At 40.8% G+C, this 19,195-nt stretch overlaps 1 protein-coding gene across 1 annotated transcript; it reads left to right on the forward strand.

Annotated features, from left to right (window-relative positions):
* The first annotated feature begins 15,067 nt into the window (after positions 1-15,067).
* Positions 15,068-17,803, forward strand: LOC132486688 (HMG box transcription factor BBX-like). Its single transcript, XM_060094260.1, has 2 exons — positions 15,068-17,270; positions 17,361-17,803. The coding sequence occupies exons 1-2, from the start codon at positions 15,068-15,070 to the stop codon at positions 17,801-17,803; spliced, it is 2,646 nt and encodes an 881-aa protein (XP_059950243.1).
* The last annotated feature ends 1,392 nt before the right edge of the window (positions 17,804-19,195 follow it).

Genomic DNA, 19,195 nt, shown 5'->3' on the forward strand with positions numbered 1-19,195 from the left:
AGAAAGAGAGAGAAGAAGAAAAATTACAGTTCTTACAAGCAGAATTTTTTTCTTAGCCTTGAGTGACCAAGAAGAATTTGCTTGGGTCCAATTGTGGCGAATATTTTCCCAGACAGGGGAAGAGTCCAGCAGATTACAGATTACTGATGTTTTCATGCCTTGAGGATTCTTTTATTTTTACACAAGGGTCTGAGTGACCAATGGATCGTTCATACAGACAAAAAAAGAAAAATAGTATTCAGAAGTGACCTTAGGATTACTTCACTATTCAGAACACATTGAAGACACACTCACTTTGTGTGGTCTTTGAGCTACAGCCCTTTTACATCCATCCCAGACAGACTGGACGGGTAGCAATTGCTATGCACAGCCTAATTGGCACTGCAGGTTTTTAGAGCCATTTTGAGTTTTTGTGGTTACGGAGGTATTGATGAGGGAGGTGTGCCTGACCAGAGTGGGACTCGCAGTTATAGATCCACCTGCAAGTTTCCTGTTTCCTTTTCATGTTTTGTTGCTTTTGAACATAAAACCAACCATACATATGCCAGTGCAACTGGATTAACTGGCTTAGAACATTCAACATATTGACTCCATCACCTGACGTTCACAGTATCTTGTTTCTTAGCAACAGATGCAAAGTGATAAATCAAAATTAGTCTTCGGCTACAGATTTTACAGGGTATTTGTTCCATAGCACAAAGTATTTCCCCACTCTTGCATCACAGCACAAACTACCAACTTTTAAGTATTGGATTCCAGCAATAATTTTTACTGGTTTTCAAACTGGCGGAATTTTGATAGTGTTAGTTCAAGTTTGAAACTTTTGAATTAGATCTCTAAATGGTGACAGTTTACAAGGTTTTATCTAGCTATCTTATTTATACTTGACTGAATTGTAATGATGATTTTTTTTCTCATCGTAATTTGACCTAATAGCCATACCAAAAAATGACTCTATTAGTACTGACTAGGTTTAGCTTTTCACGGTTGTAGATGTTACTTCAGTTTCGGTGCTGGAAAATATGTACAACATACTAACAGAATTGAAAAAGAACAGAGAGATTTGGGCTTTTGTTTTTTTCAAAGCAGGTAAAGAGGGCATCAGGGCATTGGAACGGTGTCCTCAAAAATGCATATTCCTTGTGGGCATGGAGGAAGAAGGAATTAGTAAGCAAGGTTAATCAGAGGCAGAAGCTTAGCCCCATTCACACAGAAATAAATCAGGTGAGCAACCCCAGATTTTAGCATGATATTTTTACTACGATGCTGTTGTATTAATATTTTCTAAATTTCGAAACACAAAGTGAATGTTTGAAAATTGCTGGGTCCCAGTGTTGGTGGCTGTTGGAGTTTCTGGACCACTTGCTAGCAGTGATTTAAAAATTATAATTAGCTAAAATCCAAAAAAATAAAAAATAAAATCAACAACAAAAGTTGTTTGGTGCAGAACATGCACCTTGACAATGGCACTAACTTGTTATTCTCTAGAACATGTTAGAATAGGTCTATTTTTGCCAGTGCCCTCTCCTCCAGTCCTCTGATTACATTTCACTAGAGTTCCTTAACAGAGTGCTGTATATTCATGGGACCTTTCTTAAAAAGAAGCAAAACAAAAGATGACTTTTTTCTATGTGATTAATATATCTTACTTGATCTGCTTTTCCTAAACCTCAGTGGCTTTTCCCTTAGGCAGGGGTCGGGGTGGAGGGCGACCTACTGGATACGACTGTTTTCAGGTACTTCAGAAAAAAAAAAAAACCCACCTTTTTGTAGACATGCTTAATTTTTAAGCGGTTAGGCACTGAGAGTAGCAGAAATCCTGCAAAGCTCTATAGTCTTTTAGACACTCACCTTGTCATTTCTCTGAGTAATGTCTTGATTTCAAAAATAGTGCTTTTCTCATGCCCTGAATCCATTGGAGAGGGGTGTTGGTATTTTCAGGTAACAACATTTGTGAGCACAAATATTGCAGACCAACATGTAGTACCCTCCCCCATTTATCATTTTCATTTCACTTCTCTCATTCTTTTTTATTTTAGAAAATCATATTGCTATGGTGTGTACCTTAATCTGCCAGCAAACACCATCTACACTAACATTTGTCCCACAAGCATCCTCAAGAGAAAAAGTTGTTGCACCTTATATATATTTCAAGCAAACCAAAATATGATGCTCTTCTGCCTTTGTTTTATTCTAAATTGTTGTATCATATCTTTCTGAAACCATTCTGAATCTAGTTGAAATTCTCAATATTTATGCTTTTACCTTAATTTCTAGATTCAAACCTGTATATAAATCTTTGGAACAAAATTGTCCTAGCCCTTCTCTGTGTTGCTGGAAGTGGATGATTTAGTCTCAGATGGAGACACAGTACTGTTCCAGTTTTCTTTAGCCTTTTATTTATTTAGTTATTCTGGGTATTTTCCTATGTAATTTTGAAGTGTGTAGAGTATACTATAGTTACTGAAGCTGCAGCTCCAAGAAGCTGAGTGAAAGAGAGAAAATACTGTAAGACGCCCTTCTTAAGTGTTTATTTGTTTGGATAACTGTAATGAGGCCAGGAAAAGGCAAAAGGTCCCACAGCCACTTTGAAGACACAGGTTCTTATCCCCAAACTAGGTTAGGTCCCAGATTTTAGATGAAAATGGTGAATTCTTTAAAGCCCTCTTTTTTAAAAGGATATATCATACCATTGTAATTCTGACAGTCTTTTCCCCCCCGAAAATATATTTATTTAATTCCGTCAGATGAGCTTTCTACCAGTGCCCCCTCAAAGCCATGCTCAACTCATTCCCACGTTATCACTGTTATTATAGTTCCTGCCATTCAAACTGCTGCCGAGAAAAAAAGTGATCGAACACTGTGAACAAAAAGGAGCATCTGAACGGGTCTGGTTATTTAGAATCCAACTTGTGTAATCCCTGTCACTCTCTTATCAAGTCAGATGCTACTCTGCCTGAGTCATAGAAAATTTTGTTTGCACTCTGTAGTCCTTGGCTCATCCTCTGGAAATGTTTGCACCTATGTAAAATCTCAAGCAGATTATAAATCGATACAGCACTAGGAGTAAGCTGAAAACTGAATGACATGTTTTGTCTATACAGTTCCGGGGGAGGGATGGGGAATATCAAGTAGCTCTGTTCCAAGTTTGGCATTTGGCATTAATGTGAAGCAGTGGGACCATGCTGCCTGTTAAACTACTGTATGAATCCTAAGTGTTCTGGAGACCAGCAGCTGGAGGCTGGAGGCCAGCATCCATACAGCAAAGGGGAAGCATCGCCGCTTCTTGGGGGAAAAGGAAGGAAGTCGTGCAAGGCCTGGAGTCATCATTTGTAAAGGGGAAGTCGGGGTGTACGTGATGCTGTGAGAAGGTTCACCTTTGATTGCACTGCTTCACAGAGCCCTCAGATAAGGCCAATCCTAATGGGCTACCTCGGCTTTAACGGTTAATTCCAGTAAGTCCTGTTTCAAAGGTTTGTCTTTTTTTGCTTCTACCGTCAGGGCCACTGTTTTCCACTGCAGTGTTTTGACTTCCCAAACCACCTTCTCCAGAGAGAACAATGTATTGCTGAAAATGGGCAGTAGAAGCAAATGCTCTTATTACATTTGACCTATAAAGTATTCAGAGTGACTGTTAGGTGGGAATTAAAATTTAGCTTTCCCCACATAGGATCTTGTTTTGCACCTTATAAAGAGTGTACTAATTGTTAATTAGGTGTTGCTTTTATTTAGACAAGCGTTCCCAAAGAATTAGATTTGGATTTTGTGTTTCTTTGAGTTTGGGGATTTTTTATTTTACAGTTATCTTATTTAGATTGACTAACCTCATACTTACAATAAAAAAAGAAACAGTGGTTCAGTTCATCTTACCAGATATGTCTGGTGATGTATTCAGAGTCTGATGGACTGCTTTGCTTTTATATAGTTTGGAAGTGATAGTGAAGTTTATTATACCCCATATTAAATGACCTTGTCCTTTTCACTGGGGACATTATCTTACATTTTAGAAACAGAAGCAGCAAAAGAGTGAACAACAAGACAAGTACATTTGATTCCCCTCATACACGTCCATCTGTTTGTGCTACGCTTTCCTTAAAAATATCAATATACATTTTCTTCACACGTACAGAAAGTTTCCTCTCCTGGCCAAATTTTATTTGTGGTGGTATGATTTATAATAATAACAGAAAAGAGGAAACCTTGTACTTAGAAATTCGGTGGCCACTGTTTCCTTGTTGCAGTCAGTGGTCAAAATTGATCCTGCCCTGAAGTTGATCTTTTTTATTTATTTATTTATTTATTTATTTATTTATTTATTTATTTATTTATTAGTTTCTGCTTAATAACAAAGTGAATCAGTCATACATATACATCTGTTCCCACATCCCTTCCCTCATGCATCTCCCTCCCTCCCACCCTCCCCATCCCACCCCTCCAGGCGGTCACAAAGCACCGAGCTGATCTCCCTGTGCTCTGCGGCTGCTTCCCACTATCTATCTACCTTACGTTTGGTAGTGTATATATGTCCATGCCTCTCTTTCGCTTTGTCACAGCTTACCCTTCCCCCTCCCCATATCCTCAAGTCCATTCTCAAGTTAGGTCTGTGTCTTTATGCCCATTTTACCCCTAGGTTCTTCATGACATTTAAAAAAAAAATTCCATATATATGTGTTAGCATACGGTATTTGTCTGTCTCTTTCTGACTTACTTCACTCTGTATGACAGACTCTAGGTCTATCCACCTCATTACAAATAGCTCAGTTTCGTTTCTTTTTATGGCTGAGTAATATTCCATTGTATATATGTGCCACATCTTCTTTATCCATTCATCGGATGATGGACACTTAGGTTGTTTCTATCTCCGGGCTATTGTGAATAGAGCTGCAATGAACATTTTGGTACATGGTCTCTTTTTGAATTATGGTTTTCTCAGGGTATATGCCTCGTAGTGGGATTGCTGGGTCATATGGTAGTTCTATTTTTAGTTTTTTAAGGAACCTCCATACTGTTCTCCATAGTGGCTGTACCAATTCACATTCCCACCAGCAGTGCAAGAGGGTTCCCTTTCTCCACACCCTCTCCAGCATTTATTGTTTCTAGATTTCTTGATGATGGCGATTCTGACTGGTGTGAGATGATATCTCATTGTAGTTTTGATTTGCATTTCTCTAATGATTAATGATGTTGAGCATCCTTTCATGTGTTTGTTGGCAGTCTGTATATCTTCTTTGGAGAAATGCCTATTTAAATCTTCTGCCCATTTTTGGATTGGGTTGTTTGTTTTTTTGCTATTGAGCTGCATGAGCTGCTTATAAATTTTGGAGATTAATCCTTTGTCAGTTGCTTCATTTGCAAATATTTTCTCCCATGCTGAGGGTTGTCTTTTGGTCTTGTTTATGGTTTCCTTTGCTGTGCAAAAGCTTTGAAGTTTCATGAGGTCCCATTTGTTTATCTTTGTTTTTATTTCCATTTCTCTAGGAGGTGGGTCCAAAAGGATCTTGCTGTGATTTATGTCATAGAGTGTTCTGCCTATGTTTTCCTCTAAGAGTTTGATAGTTTCTGGCCTTACATTTAGGTCTTTAATCCATTTTGAGCTTATTTTTGTGTATGGTGTTAGGGAATGATCTAATCTCATACTTTTACATGTCCCTGTCCAGTTTTCCCAGCACCACTTATTGAAGAGGCTGTCCTTTCTCCACTGTACATTCCTGCCTCCTTTATCAAAGATAAGTTGACCATATGTGCATGGGTTGATCTCTGGGCTTTCTATCCCGTTCCATTGATCTATCTTTCTGTTTCTGTGCCAGTACCACACTGTCTTGATTACTGTAGCTTTGTAGTATAGTCTGAAGTCAGGGAGCCTGATTCCTCCAGCTCCGTTTTTCGTTCTCAAGATTGCTTTGGCTATTCGGGGTCTTTTTTTTTTCCAAACAAATTTTGAAATTTTTTGTTCTAGTTCTGTGAAAAATGCCACTGGTAGTTTGATAGGGATTGCATTGAATCTGTAGATTGCTTTGGGTAGTAGAGTCATTTTCACAATATTGATTCTTCCAATCCAGAAGCATGGTATATCTCTCCATCTATTTGTATCATCTTTAATCTCTTTCATCAGTGTCTTATAATTTTCTGCATACAGGTCTTTTGTCTCCTTAGGTAGGTTTATTCCTAGATATTTTATTCTTTTTGTTGCAATGGTAAATGGGAGTGTTTTCTTGATTTCATTTTCAGATGTTTCACCATTAGTGTACAGGAATGCCAGAGATTTCTGTGCATTAATTTTGTATCCTGCTACTTTACCAAATTCATTGATTAGCTCTAGTAGTTTTCTGGTAGCATCTTTAGGATTCTCTATGTATAGTATCATGTCATCTGCAAACAGTGACAGCTTTACTTCTTCTTTTCCGATTTGGATTCCTTTTATTTCCTTTTCTTCTCTGATTGCTGTGGCTAAAACTTCCAAAACTAGGTTGAATAAGAGTGGTGAGAGTGGGCAACCTTGTCTTGTTCTTGATCTTTGTGGAAATGGTTTCAGTTTTCCACCATTGAGGACAATGTTGGCTGTGGGTTTGTCATATATGGCCTTGATTAGGTTGAGGAAAGTTCCCTCTATGCCTACTTTCTGCAGTGTTTTTATCATAAATGGGTGTTGAATTTTGTCAAAAGCTTTCTCTGCATCTATTGAGAGGATCCTATGGTTTTTCTCCTTCAATTTGTTAATATGGTGTACCACATTGATTGATTTGCGTATATTGAGTAATCCTTGCATTCCTGGAATAAACCCCACTTGATCATGGTGTATGATCCTTTTAATGTGCTGTTGGATTCTGTTAGCTAGTCTTATGTTGAGGCTTTTTGCATCTATGTTCATCAGTGATATAGGCCTGTAGTTTTCTTTCTTTGGGACATCCTTGCCTGGTTTTGGTATCAAGGTGATGGTGACCTCGTAGAATGAGTTTGGGAGTGTTCCTTCCTCTGAAATTGTTTGGAAGAGTTTGAGAAGGATGGGTGTTAGCTCTTCTCTAAATGTTTGATCGAATTCGCCTGTGAAGCCATCTGGTCCTGGGCTTTTGTTTGTTGGAAGATTTTTAATCACAGTTTCAATTTCAGGGCTTGTGATTGGTCTATTCATATTTTCTATTTCTTCCTGATTCAGTCTTGGCAGGTTGTGCATTTCTAAGAATTTGTCCATTTCTTCCAGGTTGTCCATTTTATTGGCATAGAGTTGCTTGTAGTAATCTCTCATGATCTTTTGTATTTCTGCAGCGTGAGTTGTTACTTCTCCTTTTTCATTTCTAATTCTATTGATTTGAGTCTTCTCCCTTTTTTTCTTGATGAGTCTGGCTAATGGTCTGTCAATTCCTTAAGTTGATCTTTATGCACAGAATTAGTTACTGTGAACATTACTACTCTTTCCAGAGATTTTCTAATAACTTGGGCCAGAACTGGTTACCGAGGAGCAAGGACCTAATTCCATGCCTCCACACCCTCCCACTGCACCGCACCACACGTCTTACCTCACAAGCTCTAACCTAAATCACAGAGGCACGCGTTTCGTGGACTAACCATCACATCCCCTGGCGGCCTCAGGGGAGTGCTCACGTCCACTGACACCTCCCTTTAGTGCGTCAGCTCGTAGCGGCAGAACTGGGGTGGGGGAGGTTTGTGATCTGGAGCTCAGCACATGCTCGGCAACATGTTTCTCATTTCCTTAGCATTCATGGCTTGCTCTCAGGAATCTGTCAAAAAGGAATAAAAACCACCTGCGAGTCCACATTACCAGATTATGAACTTTTCCCATAGGTTTGAATTGCTTACTTACCTATTATAAATTAACCACAGCTTCATTTGGCCACCAGGTCTTAAGTCTGTTGACAGTTTTCAGCATGACCGAATTGCTCATTTTTCTTGCTTTCAGAAATTGGCTTGGTTGTCTTTAGAGTTGGTGTAAACGTGCCATGTAATAAATGATTTCCACTTAATGGTACAACAGAATTATTGCTTTCTTAGATGTATGTGTAGTAAAAGTCAATATACACGTTTATATAATTTCTTTCCTCAAAATCTTATACTTAATTTAATTTCTAAAAATTGCACATGTAAGTCATGTGTATAACATGCTAAAGTACTTTAACTGTGATCTTAAAACTGAATAAAAAATATTTAATAGAAAATCAGAATATTGGGCTTCCCTGGTGGCGCAGTGTTTGAGAGTCCACCTGCCGATGCAGGGGACGCGGGTTCGTGCCCCGGTCCGGGAAGATCCTACATGCCGCGGAGTGGCTGGGCCCGTGAGCCATGGCTGCTGAGCCTACGCGTCCGGAGCCCATGCTCCACAACGGGAGAGGCCACAGCAGTGAGAGGCCCGCGTACCGCAAAAAAATAAAAAATAAAAAAAAACTCAGAATATTTTAGTATTGCAAGAGTTCTGCAGCTCTTAATAGTTTGTAAATCTACTATCTCATTTGTAATTAACATTCTCAATTCTCTTACTCTATGCCTTTTTATAAGGGAATAGTTAAGACAACTTTCTTTGTTGAAAAGGGTATAAGGTATGACAAAGCCCTGAGATATTTCAGGAAACTGTATTTATTGAGAAACTGACCAAGAACCCACATTTTTCCCTGTTACTGTAAGAAGTCTCCAGAGAAAGATTTTCAAAGACTGTCAGTTCAGTATTCACTGGAAGAAGTCTGGCTATTTTGATCCCTAACTGAATTTACATAGATCATCTACATTTGAACATTCAGAGGTACTTAAGAACATTGCTTTTGTTCTGGACCATATGATGTATTTTAAAATTTAAAGTTGAAACATAACATATAGTGCTTCTTTGCAAATATGAGTCCAAATAAGAACAGAAATCAGTCACTGTAGAAAAACATGTAGCCCAACAGAAATCTTGACTGGGCAAGGAAGCTTCACCTACTTCACCTAGGGACGAACCCGCGTCCCCTGCATCGGCAGGCAGACTCTCAACCACTGTGCCACCAGGGAAGCCCTGAAAGGAATTTTTTATCCAAAGTTTATAATGAGTGTCTACAAATCAGTGAGAAAATTACAAATGCCCAGTTTAAAACTGGGCAAAAGATAAAGACAAGTTATTCACAGAGCAAACTGTATAAATAATAAATCAACACATAAAAAATGTTCAACCTCACTAGAAATCAGGGAAAAGCCAATTTAAACATGAGATCGTATTTTTAACTTCAAATTGGGGGGGAAAACCGAAAGAGGGAGTGTTGAGGAAGGATTTGGGAACCAGTTCTTTACATATAGTACTGATAAGGTTGTAAATTTCAGGGAAATTTGTGAAGGAACATTTCAAAAGTTTATACATCCAGCAGTTCTACTTCTATAAATCTTTCCTAGAGATATGTGTACCTGTGTGAAAATTTATATTTACAAAAAAATATTTTCTGCTGCGTTGTTGGCAATGACAAAAAATTAGAAGGAACCCAAATTCCCATCAATATGAGTGGTTAAATGACAGTAGAGCCATACTCTAGAATGCTCAGCTTCCAGTAACCAGAATAAGCTCGACCAATGTGCACTGATGTGAAAAATTTCCAAGATACATCTTAACCCCTTGGTAGTATTCTTTTATTTTTTTTTAATTTAATTTATTTATTTTGGGCTGTGTTGGGTCTTCGTTTCTGTGCGTGGCTTCCTCTAGTTGCGGCGAGCGGGGGCCTCTCTTCATCACGGTGCGCGGGCCTCTCACTGTCGCGGCCTCTCTTGTTGTGGAACACAAGCTCCAGACGCGCAGGCTCAGTAGTTGTGGCCCACGGGCCTAGTTGCTCCACGGCATGTGGGATCTTCCCAGACCAGGGCTCGAACCCGTGTCCCCTGCATTGGCAGGCGGATTCTCAACCACTGCGCCACCAGGGAAGCCCCGGTAGTATTCTTCATATCTTAACATGTGCATACCTATGACACATAAATTCCATGTCTAATTTTCTGTCCTACAAACCTACGAAAAGCTACAGACTTCTGATCAATATCCCCCAAACTATTGTCAATTGTAAGAAGTATGTCCAAAAGAAAAAAAAAGAATCAGAAATCTGTTCAAAACCAGCAGATTTTAAAGAACTTATTATCCCCTCACCCACCTCTGTTCTGCTATAGCAACACTGGAAGACTGCAACTAGGAAAGAGAGCAAGCCTAACTCCCACCTCAAATCTTGTCTCTCAACTACAGGGTATGATGAAGTCATTTAAAAAATATATTTAAAGGAGACTGAACCCTTAGGTGAAAGACCCCAATAAGTTATTTCCCTAAAATAGACAGTAAATAAAGACTTTGGAATGCGTTGCAGTGGAAAGATGTGAAATCTCTTTCTTTGGGTCTTCTGAAAATTATCACATTCCCACATATGTCTGCAGTGTTTTAAATATTTTCCATTTATGTAGTAAACATTGAAAGACAGAAAGACAGAGGTTATTTCCAGCTAGATGTTATCCTTTCCCCCCAATGGAACTATGCTTTCCTTTCTAGACACATGAGCTCTCCTTTTTCGAGTCTGAGATTGGAAGTTCTCATGGTTGAATTGTTAACACATTTATCTTTATTTGGGTTGAGTTTGATCCAGCTACTCTGAAGACTATGGTTTCTTCACTAAAAATTGCTTCCATTGTAGATTTATCACCTGGTTGGCAAACGCTGGATAACTTCAGGCACAAGAACATTACTCTGAACCTGGGTGTGGTCAGTGAGATAGAAACCAACATTATTTTTTCCTTCATGATATGAAATATACTCTAACTTTACTCCCAGGGTTTTGTCCAAAAAGCTCATAAAACATAAATTGACTCTGCCCTTCAGACTCCCATGTTCTCCTCCAGTCTACACAGCAAAGTCTAAGTTCAATTACACCAAGACTGATGCCAAATTTCAAAAAACGAGAGCACCCTCCATTTCTGCTAGTGCCAGGTGTGTTGTTCCAGGTGCACAGAAGTATCTTAAAAAGTCTTAGTAAATCTCATTCTACAATAAATAATTACTCAACAAGTTCTCTCTGGACCAGGGTATACTAAGCCAGTGTCTGCTTTCTATTGCAGGCGAAGAAGTTTGTGGTCTTTCATGGAGCTTCCATTTACCAACCTGGAAATGGCATTCATTTTATTGGCTTTTGTTATCTTTTCCCTCTTTACTCTGGCTTCCATCTACACTGACCCGGATGAGAGGAATGAAGGTAAACAGAGAGAGCTCTTCATAAGAGTCCCCATTTCCTTTCCCCACCCAATCATCTTTCTTTGATTTGGTTTAGTTTCTATTCTGTATGTGAGAATGAGTTTGTTTTGGGGTGTGCTGTGTGTGTGTGTGTGTATGAGAGAAGGGAGACAGAGAGACAGAGAAAGAGAGTTTTATTAAATGGCCTGAAATATCTACTGTGGCATTTTACCATTATTTATTAAGAGAGGTTTGGAAATGGAAACGATTATTCACATGACTTTTAATCCCAGAATTTTGCAGGTCTTATGCCCTGAATTTTATATCTATATCTATATCTATATCTATATCTCTCTATATATGTATATGTATATATATAATTTTTCTTTCACCATCCTCCCATCACTGCCCCTCATCTCTGTCCCCCATCAGAAACTTAAAATGTGCAAAAAGCACAATATCTTTCAAAGTCATTAAAGGTAATTTTCACAGGCTAAATGCAAGTTCACAAGAAACAAATTCCATTATCGTATACATATATGGTGTGTGGAGGTGTGCGCTTTTGTTCAACTATAAATAAGAAGGAAAAGAATTAAAGGTTTTTTCCTAATGAGCTCTTGTCAAAGCCCAAACTTTCAAAAAAAATGTAGAAGCGTTTAAAAAACTCAACACCACATGTTTGCTTATTGCCAGTCATAACAATTATTAGCAATAATATGTAATTTAAATGGCAGTTCTTGGTATTTCACTGTAGTTCAGGTCCTACCAAATTTCACACAAAATTAATGGTGACTGACCATTTTTGAGGGCAAAAATTATATATATAAATATATATATATATATATATATTTATATATATATATATGGCATATGGTAAGGAAATAATATATGTTTGTAGAGAATAAGATAAAATCATAAAAAGAAAACTGTGCTTCCTAAAATTGTGATACCTCTCCATGAATTTTTGGCTGTGAAAGAAGTGCTCTCTGTAAAAGACAATAGTATTCTCTGTCTTATAAACATACTACACTTACAGAAGTAGAAAACAAGAAGCCACAGTAAACAGACATTTAATTTCTGCTGACATGAAGATTGGGAAGCGTAACTGGAGTCCGTAAAGTCTTTTCCATGCTCCATATTGTTTTAGTTTAAAATGGGTTTGGCTGAAAGAAAGAGTAAGAGCAAAATTGCAGTTACTTTAACTAGATGATAATGTCTTTCTCTCACACATAAAGGAAGCCTGGGGGTAGAAGTTCCCTCCTGACACGACTCCCTGGTATCCTGGACCCAGGCCACACTGTCTTGGTTCCCTCCCATCTCCTATGGCAGCTCCCATGTCCGGCACTGACCCAGCTGGCCCATCTTCCACTATCATCTATGCATGCCTGTCAGCAAGAAGAAGCAAGAGGGCACACCTCTGTCTTTTAAGAGCGCTCCCAGAACCTACACTCACCACTTCCCTTTGGCCAGAATTTAGTCCACGGACATCCCGAAAGGAAAGCTGGGAAATGTCATAGTTATTCTGGGAGGCGTGTGCGGAGCAAAAACTTTGGGTTTTGTTCCTAAAGGAAGAGGGGTACAACCAGCAGTGTCTGCCAGACCCGTAGACTCCTAACCATGCATTCACTACGGGGCTGGTAGTCATGAAATTGGGGAATATTTGAGCTAGAAGGAATGTTAAGAGAGCATCTGATTTACTGATGCTTAACCAGAACTGAATATCAGAAAGGCACCTCATACTTGGGGCCCATCACAAACCCAGCAAATACGCATTTTTGGGTGTCCCACCTGGCCACGTGTCTTTAAACAAGATCCCCTACCCCCCCCCCATTTTTCTAGCTTTCTTCTCTGGTTAAGAAGCATTGACCAACTATTCATGTTTCAGATGTGACAACAGAGACCCACAAATGTTTAGTGAGTTTCTCAGGGGCTCAGTTAATTAGCAGAAGAGCCAAAACTAGAGCACAGACTCCCCGTTGCAGGTTCCTGCCCCCTCTCTGCACTCCCATGACTCCTGAGTTATGATCCATGGACACAGACAGCCAGAAGACTGGGCCAGTCATAGACATTGACCTTTCCTTTACACTTCTGTATTCCGTTTTTCATAAGTTCCTTTTTCTTCTGCTCTATTCCTCCTATATCTGAGGTCTACTTTCCAAGCTAAAGCAATTCCTCCATTTGAATACTGTTCACTAACAGAACTAGACCCAGCTGCCCAAGAATTCTCATCGAAGAACACCCTTGCTTCCCTTCGTGACCACCAGGTCGGTGCCAAGCACAATTTTGCATGAAAGTACAAAATGTATACACTTTCCTAAATGTGGTAAGACCCAGGAGTAAAACCCACCTTCATTAAAATTGCAGGGCTATTTTCATCTCCTTTCTGGCACAAGCAGAGAATTGCAGGAGCCACAAAAATAAACTTAAGAGAGGCAGATTTAATTTCACATGTGTATTTAAAATCTGATAGACTCAGCTATGGGCAATGGAGAATCTAAATCTGAATGGGACTCAGCTCCTATGTCAGGGAGCTGATTGTCTCATGGAGGATTCAGTTGTATAACCAGAGCCGACCCAGTGAATGCGCTACCAGAGTTTTCAACTAAGGAGGATGGGGTCAGAACGGAAGCTCTTCCTTGGGGGTATTGCGGTGGGCTTCACGGAAGAGGTGGCCACCCTGATGCAGGTGATATTGACAGAGTAGGGTGGGTGGGGTGCATTCTAACTAAGAATACAGCTTAAGGAAAATTACCTGACCGAAACAAAATGAAATGTATAAGAGGAAAAAGCAGCTATGGTTTGGAATGTACCTTAAGTCCAACAAGGAATTGAACAGAACTGATCATTGGCCAGAATCTTCTCAAGTCCTTCAGAGGTCAGAAGACGAACAAAGCATTTTAACAGGGAGTCTCTTAAACTTAAGAGATGGGTGCCTCTGACCTCAGCCTCCCACGTGAGAGCAAAGGCTCTCAAGCTCTAACTTGCACATAAGTCACGTAGAGATTTTATGAAAAAGTAGACTACTGTTCAGTAGGTCTGGGTGGGACCTGAGATTCTGCATTTCTAAGAAGCTTCCAGGTGACGACCATGGTCTAGAAGACGAGCCCAGCCACAGATGTGACGCTTGCAGGACCCAGGGGGCCAAGCTCATCTGTGTGCAGCAGGGGAGGTGGGAGCTTGGCTACGTGGCTGGGCGTCCACGTTCCGTCCCGTAAGCAAGGCCCTACAGGACACGGGGCAGACCCAGAGCTGGAGGGCAGGGCCTCAGCCTCCAGCACAGCGCAGTCTTGCCTCAGGTCCTAACGTGTCAGGAGTGGGTGGATTAAGGTTTAAGAAAATATTTTATATGTTTAGAAGAGTTGAGAGTCATTCTTATTTTTTTAGGGAAGAAATTGTATTTAATTAGATTAATTAATTCATCATTTTAAGTTGAAGTATAGTTGATTTACAATGTTGTGTTAGTTTTAGGTGTACAGCACAGTGATTCATATATATATATTCTTCTACAGATTCTTTTCCATTATAGGTTATTACAAAATATTGAGTATAGTTCCCTGTGCTATAGAGTAGGTCCTTAGTGGTTATGAGAGTCACTCTTTAAACAGCAGAATCTTGGAGTGTACAGTGAAGGGAGGCCGAGCGGCTCCGCGAGCTCCTCTCTCTCCACTTTCCCATAGAGAAGCCCTGACTGGCCGCTGAGGGCGAGCCACACACACGCCCTCGCGCCCGGCGAACCCGCGCGGTCAGTATCATAGGACACAGGCTTTGCCGCAGTTCATCTTCCTCCCTGTGTACTTTCCGTTTGCCTTCCTGGAATTCTGCTGCATCACAGAAGCTGGAAGTTCTGATGTTCCATTGAACTCACGATGGAAAGTCTTGACTTGACCGGTCAGAGTAATGAAAGGCAGTCATAGAAATAAAGATTATTCCGCAGAAGGAGAAGGAGCTGGAAAACGACCAAAACGAAAGTGCCTTCAGTGGCATCCATTGCTAGCAAAGAAACTTCTTGACTTTTCAGAAGAGGAAGAAGAGGAAGACGAAGAGGAGGATATTGATAAGGTTCAACTTGTTGGGGCCGCTGGTCTAGAGCAAGATGGTGAAACTGAAGATGATGAATCACCAGAACAGCGAGCCCGGAGACCAATGAATGCATTTCTCTTATTTTGCAAACGTCATCGCTCTCTTGTACGTCAGGAACACAGGAACAGGCTTGATAACCGAGGTGCTACCAAGATACTAGCTGATTGGTGGGCTGTTCTCGATCCAAAGGAAAAGCAGAAATACACAGACATGGCCAAGGAGTATAAACATGCATTTATGAAAGCAAATCCTGGCTACAAATGGTGTGCTACCACAAACAAGCCTGTGAAATCCCCAACATCCACTGTCAATCCACGGGAGAAACTATGGGCCTTCCCATCTGACTCTTCAAGAGCCTTGCCAAGCCCCAAGAAAACAAAGCCTGAAGAAATGCCTCAGCTTAACTTTGGGATGGCTGATCCTACTCAAATGGGAGGCCTGAGCATGCTGCTTTTAGCTGGAGAACATGTTCTTGGTACACCAGAGATATCCTCTGGCACTTGCAGGCCTGATGTTTCAGAATCCTCTGAATTGCGTCAGGAGTCACCATTATTTCAGTTTGCCGAGATATCTTCAGGTACCTCCCACCCTGATGTTCCGTCAAAACAATGTCAAGCATCAGCCTTGTTTCAGTTTGCAGAGATCTGTTTGAAGACTTCACAGTTGGGCGGTGCTGAACCTGTAAAACGCTGTGGAGAGTCTGCACTCTTTCAACTGGCAGAGATGTGCCTGGCATCAGAGGGGGTGAAAATGGAAGAATCAAAGCTAATAAAAGCCAAAGAATCAGATGGCGGAAGAATTCAAGAACTGGAGAAGGGCAAGGAAGAAAGAGAAATGAAAATGGAGAAAATAGATGAAGCCAGGTTCCAGAAAGAAGCAGAATTTGAAAAATCAGCTAAGGAAAATGTAAGAGATTCTAAGGAATTAAGAAATTTTGAGGAGCTGCGAATGGATGATATAATGGGTATAAAAATGGAAGCTCCTAAAGCAATTAAAAAGGAAGAATTAGAGGAAGATCAAAAATGTAGTCACTTCCCTGATTTTTCTTACTCTGGCAGTAGCAAGATAATAATAAGCGATGTTCCCAGTAGGAAGGATCACATGTGCCATCCTCATGGCATTAGGATCATCGAGATTCCCACAGCGTTAAGCAAACCAGAAAAGCTAAAAAAGGAAAAGAAGAAAACCAAAATGGATCGACAGGGAAATGATAAATCCACACCCAAGAAGACTTGCAAAAAGAGGCAGTCCTCGGAATCTGATATCGAGAGTGTCATGTACACCATTGAAGCTGTTGCAAAGGGAGACTGGGGCATCGAGAAGCTTGGAGATACCCCTCGCAAGCAGGTGCATACATCCTCGAGTGGCAAGGGAAGCATTTTGGATGCCAAGCCACCAAAGAAGAAAGTGAAATCAAGAGAGAAGAAAATGTCAAAGGAGAGATCCTCAGACACCACCCAAGAGTCAAGACCTCAAGATTTTATCAGTATTTCTGCCAGCAAGAACATTTCTGGTGAGGTCCCAGAGGGTATAAAAGCAGAACCTTTGACCCCTACGGAGGATGCATTACCACCCAGTCTATCGGGACAGGCCAAGCCTGAGGACAGTGAGTGTCACAGAAAAATAGAGACTTGTGGCTCCCGGAAATCTGAGAGGTCTTGCAAAGGTGCTCTTTATAAAACCCTGGTGTCTGAGGGTATGCTCACCTCTCTGCGAGCTAATGTTGGCAGAGGGAAACGAAGGTCAGGAAAAGGAAAGTCCTCTGATCATGAAGAGTGTTGGCATGAAGAAAGCTGGACATTTCACCAGAGTGGGACCAGTGGAAGCAAGAAGTTCAAGAAGACAAAGCCAAAGGAAGACTCTCTCCTTGGCTCAGCAAAGCTGGATGAAGAATTTGAAAAGAAATTCAACAGCCTCCCTCAGTATAGTCCTGTTACATTTGACCAGAAATGTGTACCTGTCCCAAGAAAAAAGAAGAAGACCGGACATATGTCCTCAGAACCGACCCAAACCAGCAAAGGTCCTTTCCAGTCTCAGAAAAAGAACTTATTCCACAAAATTGTCAGCAAATACAAGCACAAAAAGGAGAAGCCTAATGTTCCGGAAAAAGGAAGTGGGGATAAATGGTCAAACAAGCAACTCTTCTTGGCTGCCATTCACCCTACAGAAGCCATATTTTCAGAAGACAGAAACACCACAGAGCCTGCTTATAAGGTTACAAATGCCCCATCCATTCCCAACACTCCAGAGCCAACAAGGGCGCAAGAACCCTTGGTGGGCAGTCAAAAGAGAAAAGCAAGGAAAACCAAGATCACACACCTTGTCAGGACAGCAGATGGCCGGGTATCACCAGCAGGAGGTACTTTGGATGACAAACCAAAGGAACACCTGCAGAGGAGTCTTGTTAAGGTGACCGAGACAGGCTGCAATGACGCATGCTCACACAACCGAGGGGCCACGGAGACGCGGAGCAGCACCCCGGAGATGCCCGCCGTGTCTGCGTTCTTCAGCCTCGCTGTGCCGGCCGAAGTGGCTGCCATGGAACATGCATAGAAGTCAGAGATCAACTCCGCTCCCCCATGATGGACAGCCAAAAGAAATGCCCCCGACTCCTGTACTTATTTCTTGCGCTGACCAGTGAAGCGCCCTTTAATTGTAAAACATTGTGCTTTACCTACTACCCTAGCCTTGTCTTTATTGAGAGATGCTAGTGAGTCCATGTGGTGGCAGATAGAGACAGCAAACAAGTGCTTGTTGCCCTACACGGCCCAGATTCACTTGAAGCAGAAGTTGGCACCCTGGGCCAGTTTGTTCTTTCAGAACCCAGAGTCTTTGAGGGTGATGTTGTCTGTCTGATAATGAGCAGAAATGGGATGATCCTAGAGCTTTGCTTTCTATGGAAGGCTTTTGATGGTAATAGGTGGTAACTTGGTAAAAGGCTGCCTTTACTGTAGCTCATCCAGCATCTCTTTTGCCAACCAGAGAGTGTGAAACTAGTTTCATATATTACCTAGTTATTCTTTCAAAACAAAAACCAAAAGCAAAAAAACAAAAACTGACACACTGCACTAGTTATTATTAGATATTCTTAGTCTTTTTTGTACATGGAGGTTTATGTTCTAAGATGGTTTATATAATAGGCTATACCTACATTTACATTGTAGAATAATATTAAAAAGCCTCTTCCAGAGACTCCCAAACAGCACGGGCAGGCAGATGTACCGCTGTTAGCGGTGTATGCTCGGCCTTGTGGTCCATATATTCTGCACTTTTATATTTGCCACCAGAGTGGTAGTTTGCTGGCACAAAGAGAAAGAGAGAGAAGAAGAAAAATTACAGTTCTTACAAGCAGAATTTTTTTCTTAGCCTTGAGTGACCAAGAAGAATTTGCTTGGGTCCAATTGTGGCGAATATTTTCCCAGACAGGGGAAGAGTCCAGCAGATTACAGATTACTGATGTTTTCATGCCTTGAGGATTCTTTTATTTTTACACAAGGGTCTGAGTGACCAATGGATCGTTCATACAGACAAAAAAAGAAAAATAGTATTCAGAAGTGACCTTAGGATTACTTCACTATTCAGAACACATTGAAGACACACTCACTTTGTGTGGTCTTTGAGCTACAGCCCTTTTACATCCATCCCAGACAGACTGGACGGGTAGCAATTGCTATGCACAGCCTAATTGGCACTGCAGGTTTTTAGAGCCATTTTGAGTTTTTGTGGTTACGGAGGTATTGATGAGGGAGGTGTGCCTGACCAGAGTGGGACTCGCAGTTATAGATCCACCTGCAAGTTTCCTGTTTCCTTTTCATGTTTTGTTGCTTTTGAACATAAAACCAACCATACATATGCCAGTGCAACTGGATTAACTGGCTTAGAACATTCAACATATTGACTCCATCACCTGACGTTCACAGTATCTTGTTTCTTAGCAACAGATGC

The sequence above is a fragment of the Mesoplodon densirostris genome, chromosome 1, assembly GCF_025265405.1.
Source record: "Mesoplodon densirostris isolate mMesDen1 chromosome 1, mMesDen1 primary haplotype, whole genome shotgun sequence".
In the NCBI taxonomy this organism is placed as follows: Eukaryota; Metazoa; Chordata; class Mammalia; order Artiodactyla; family Ziphiidae; genus Mesoplodon; species Mesoplodon densirostris.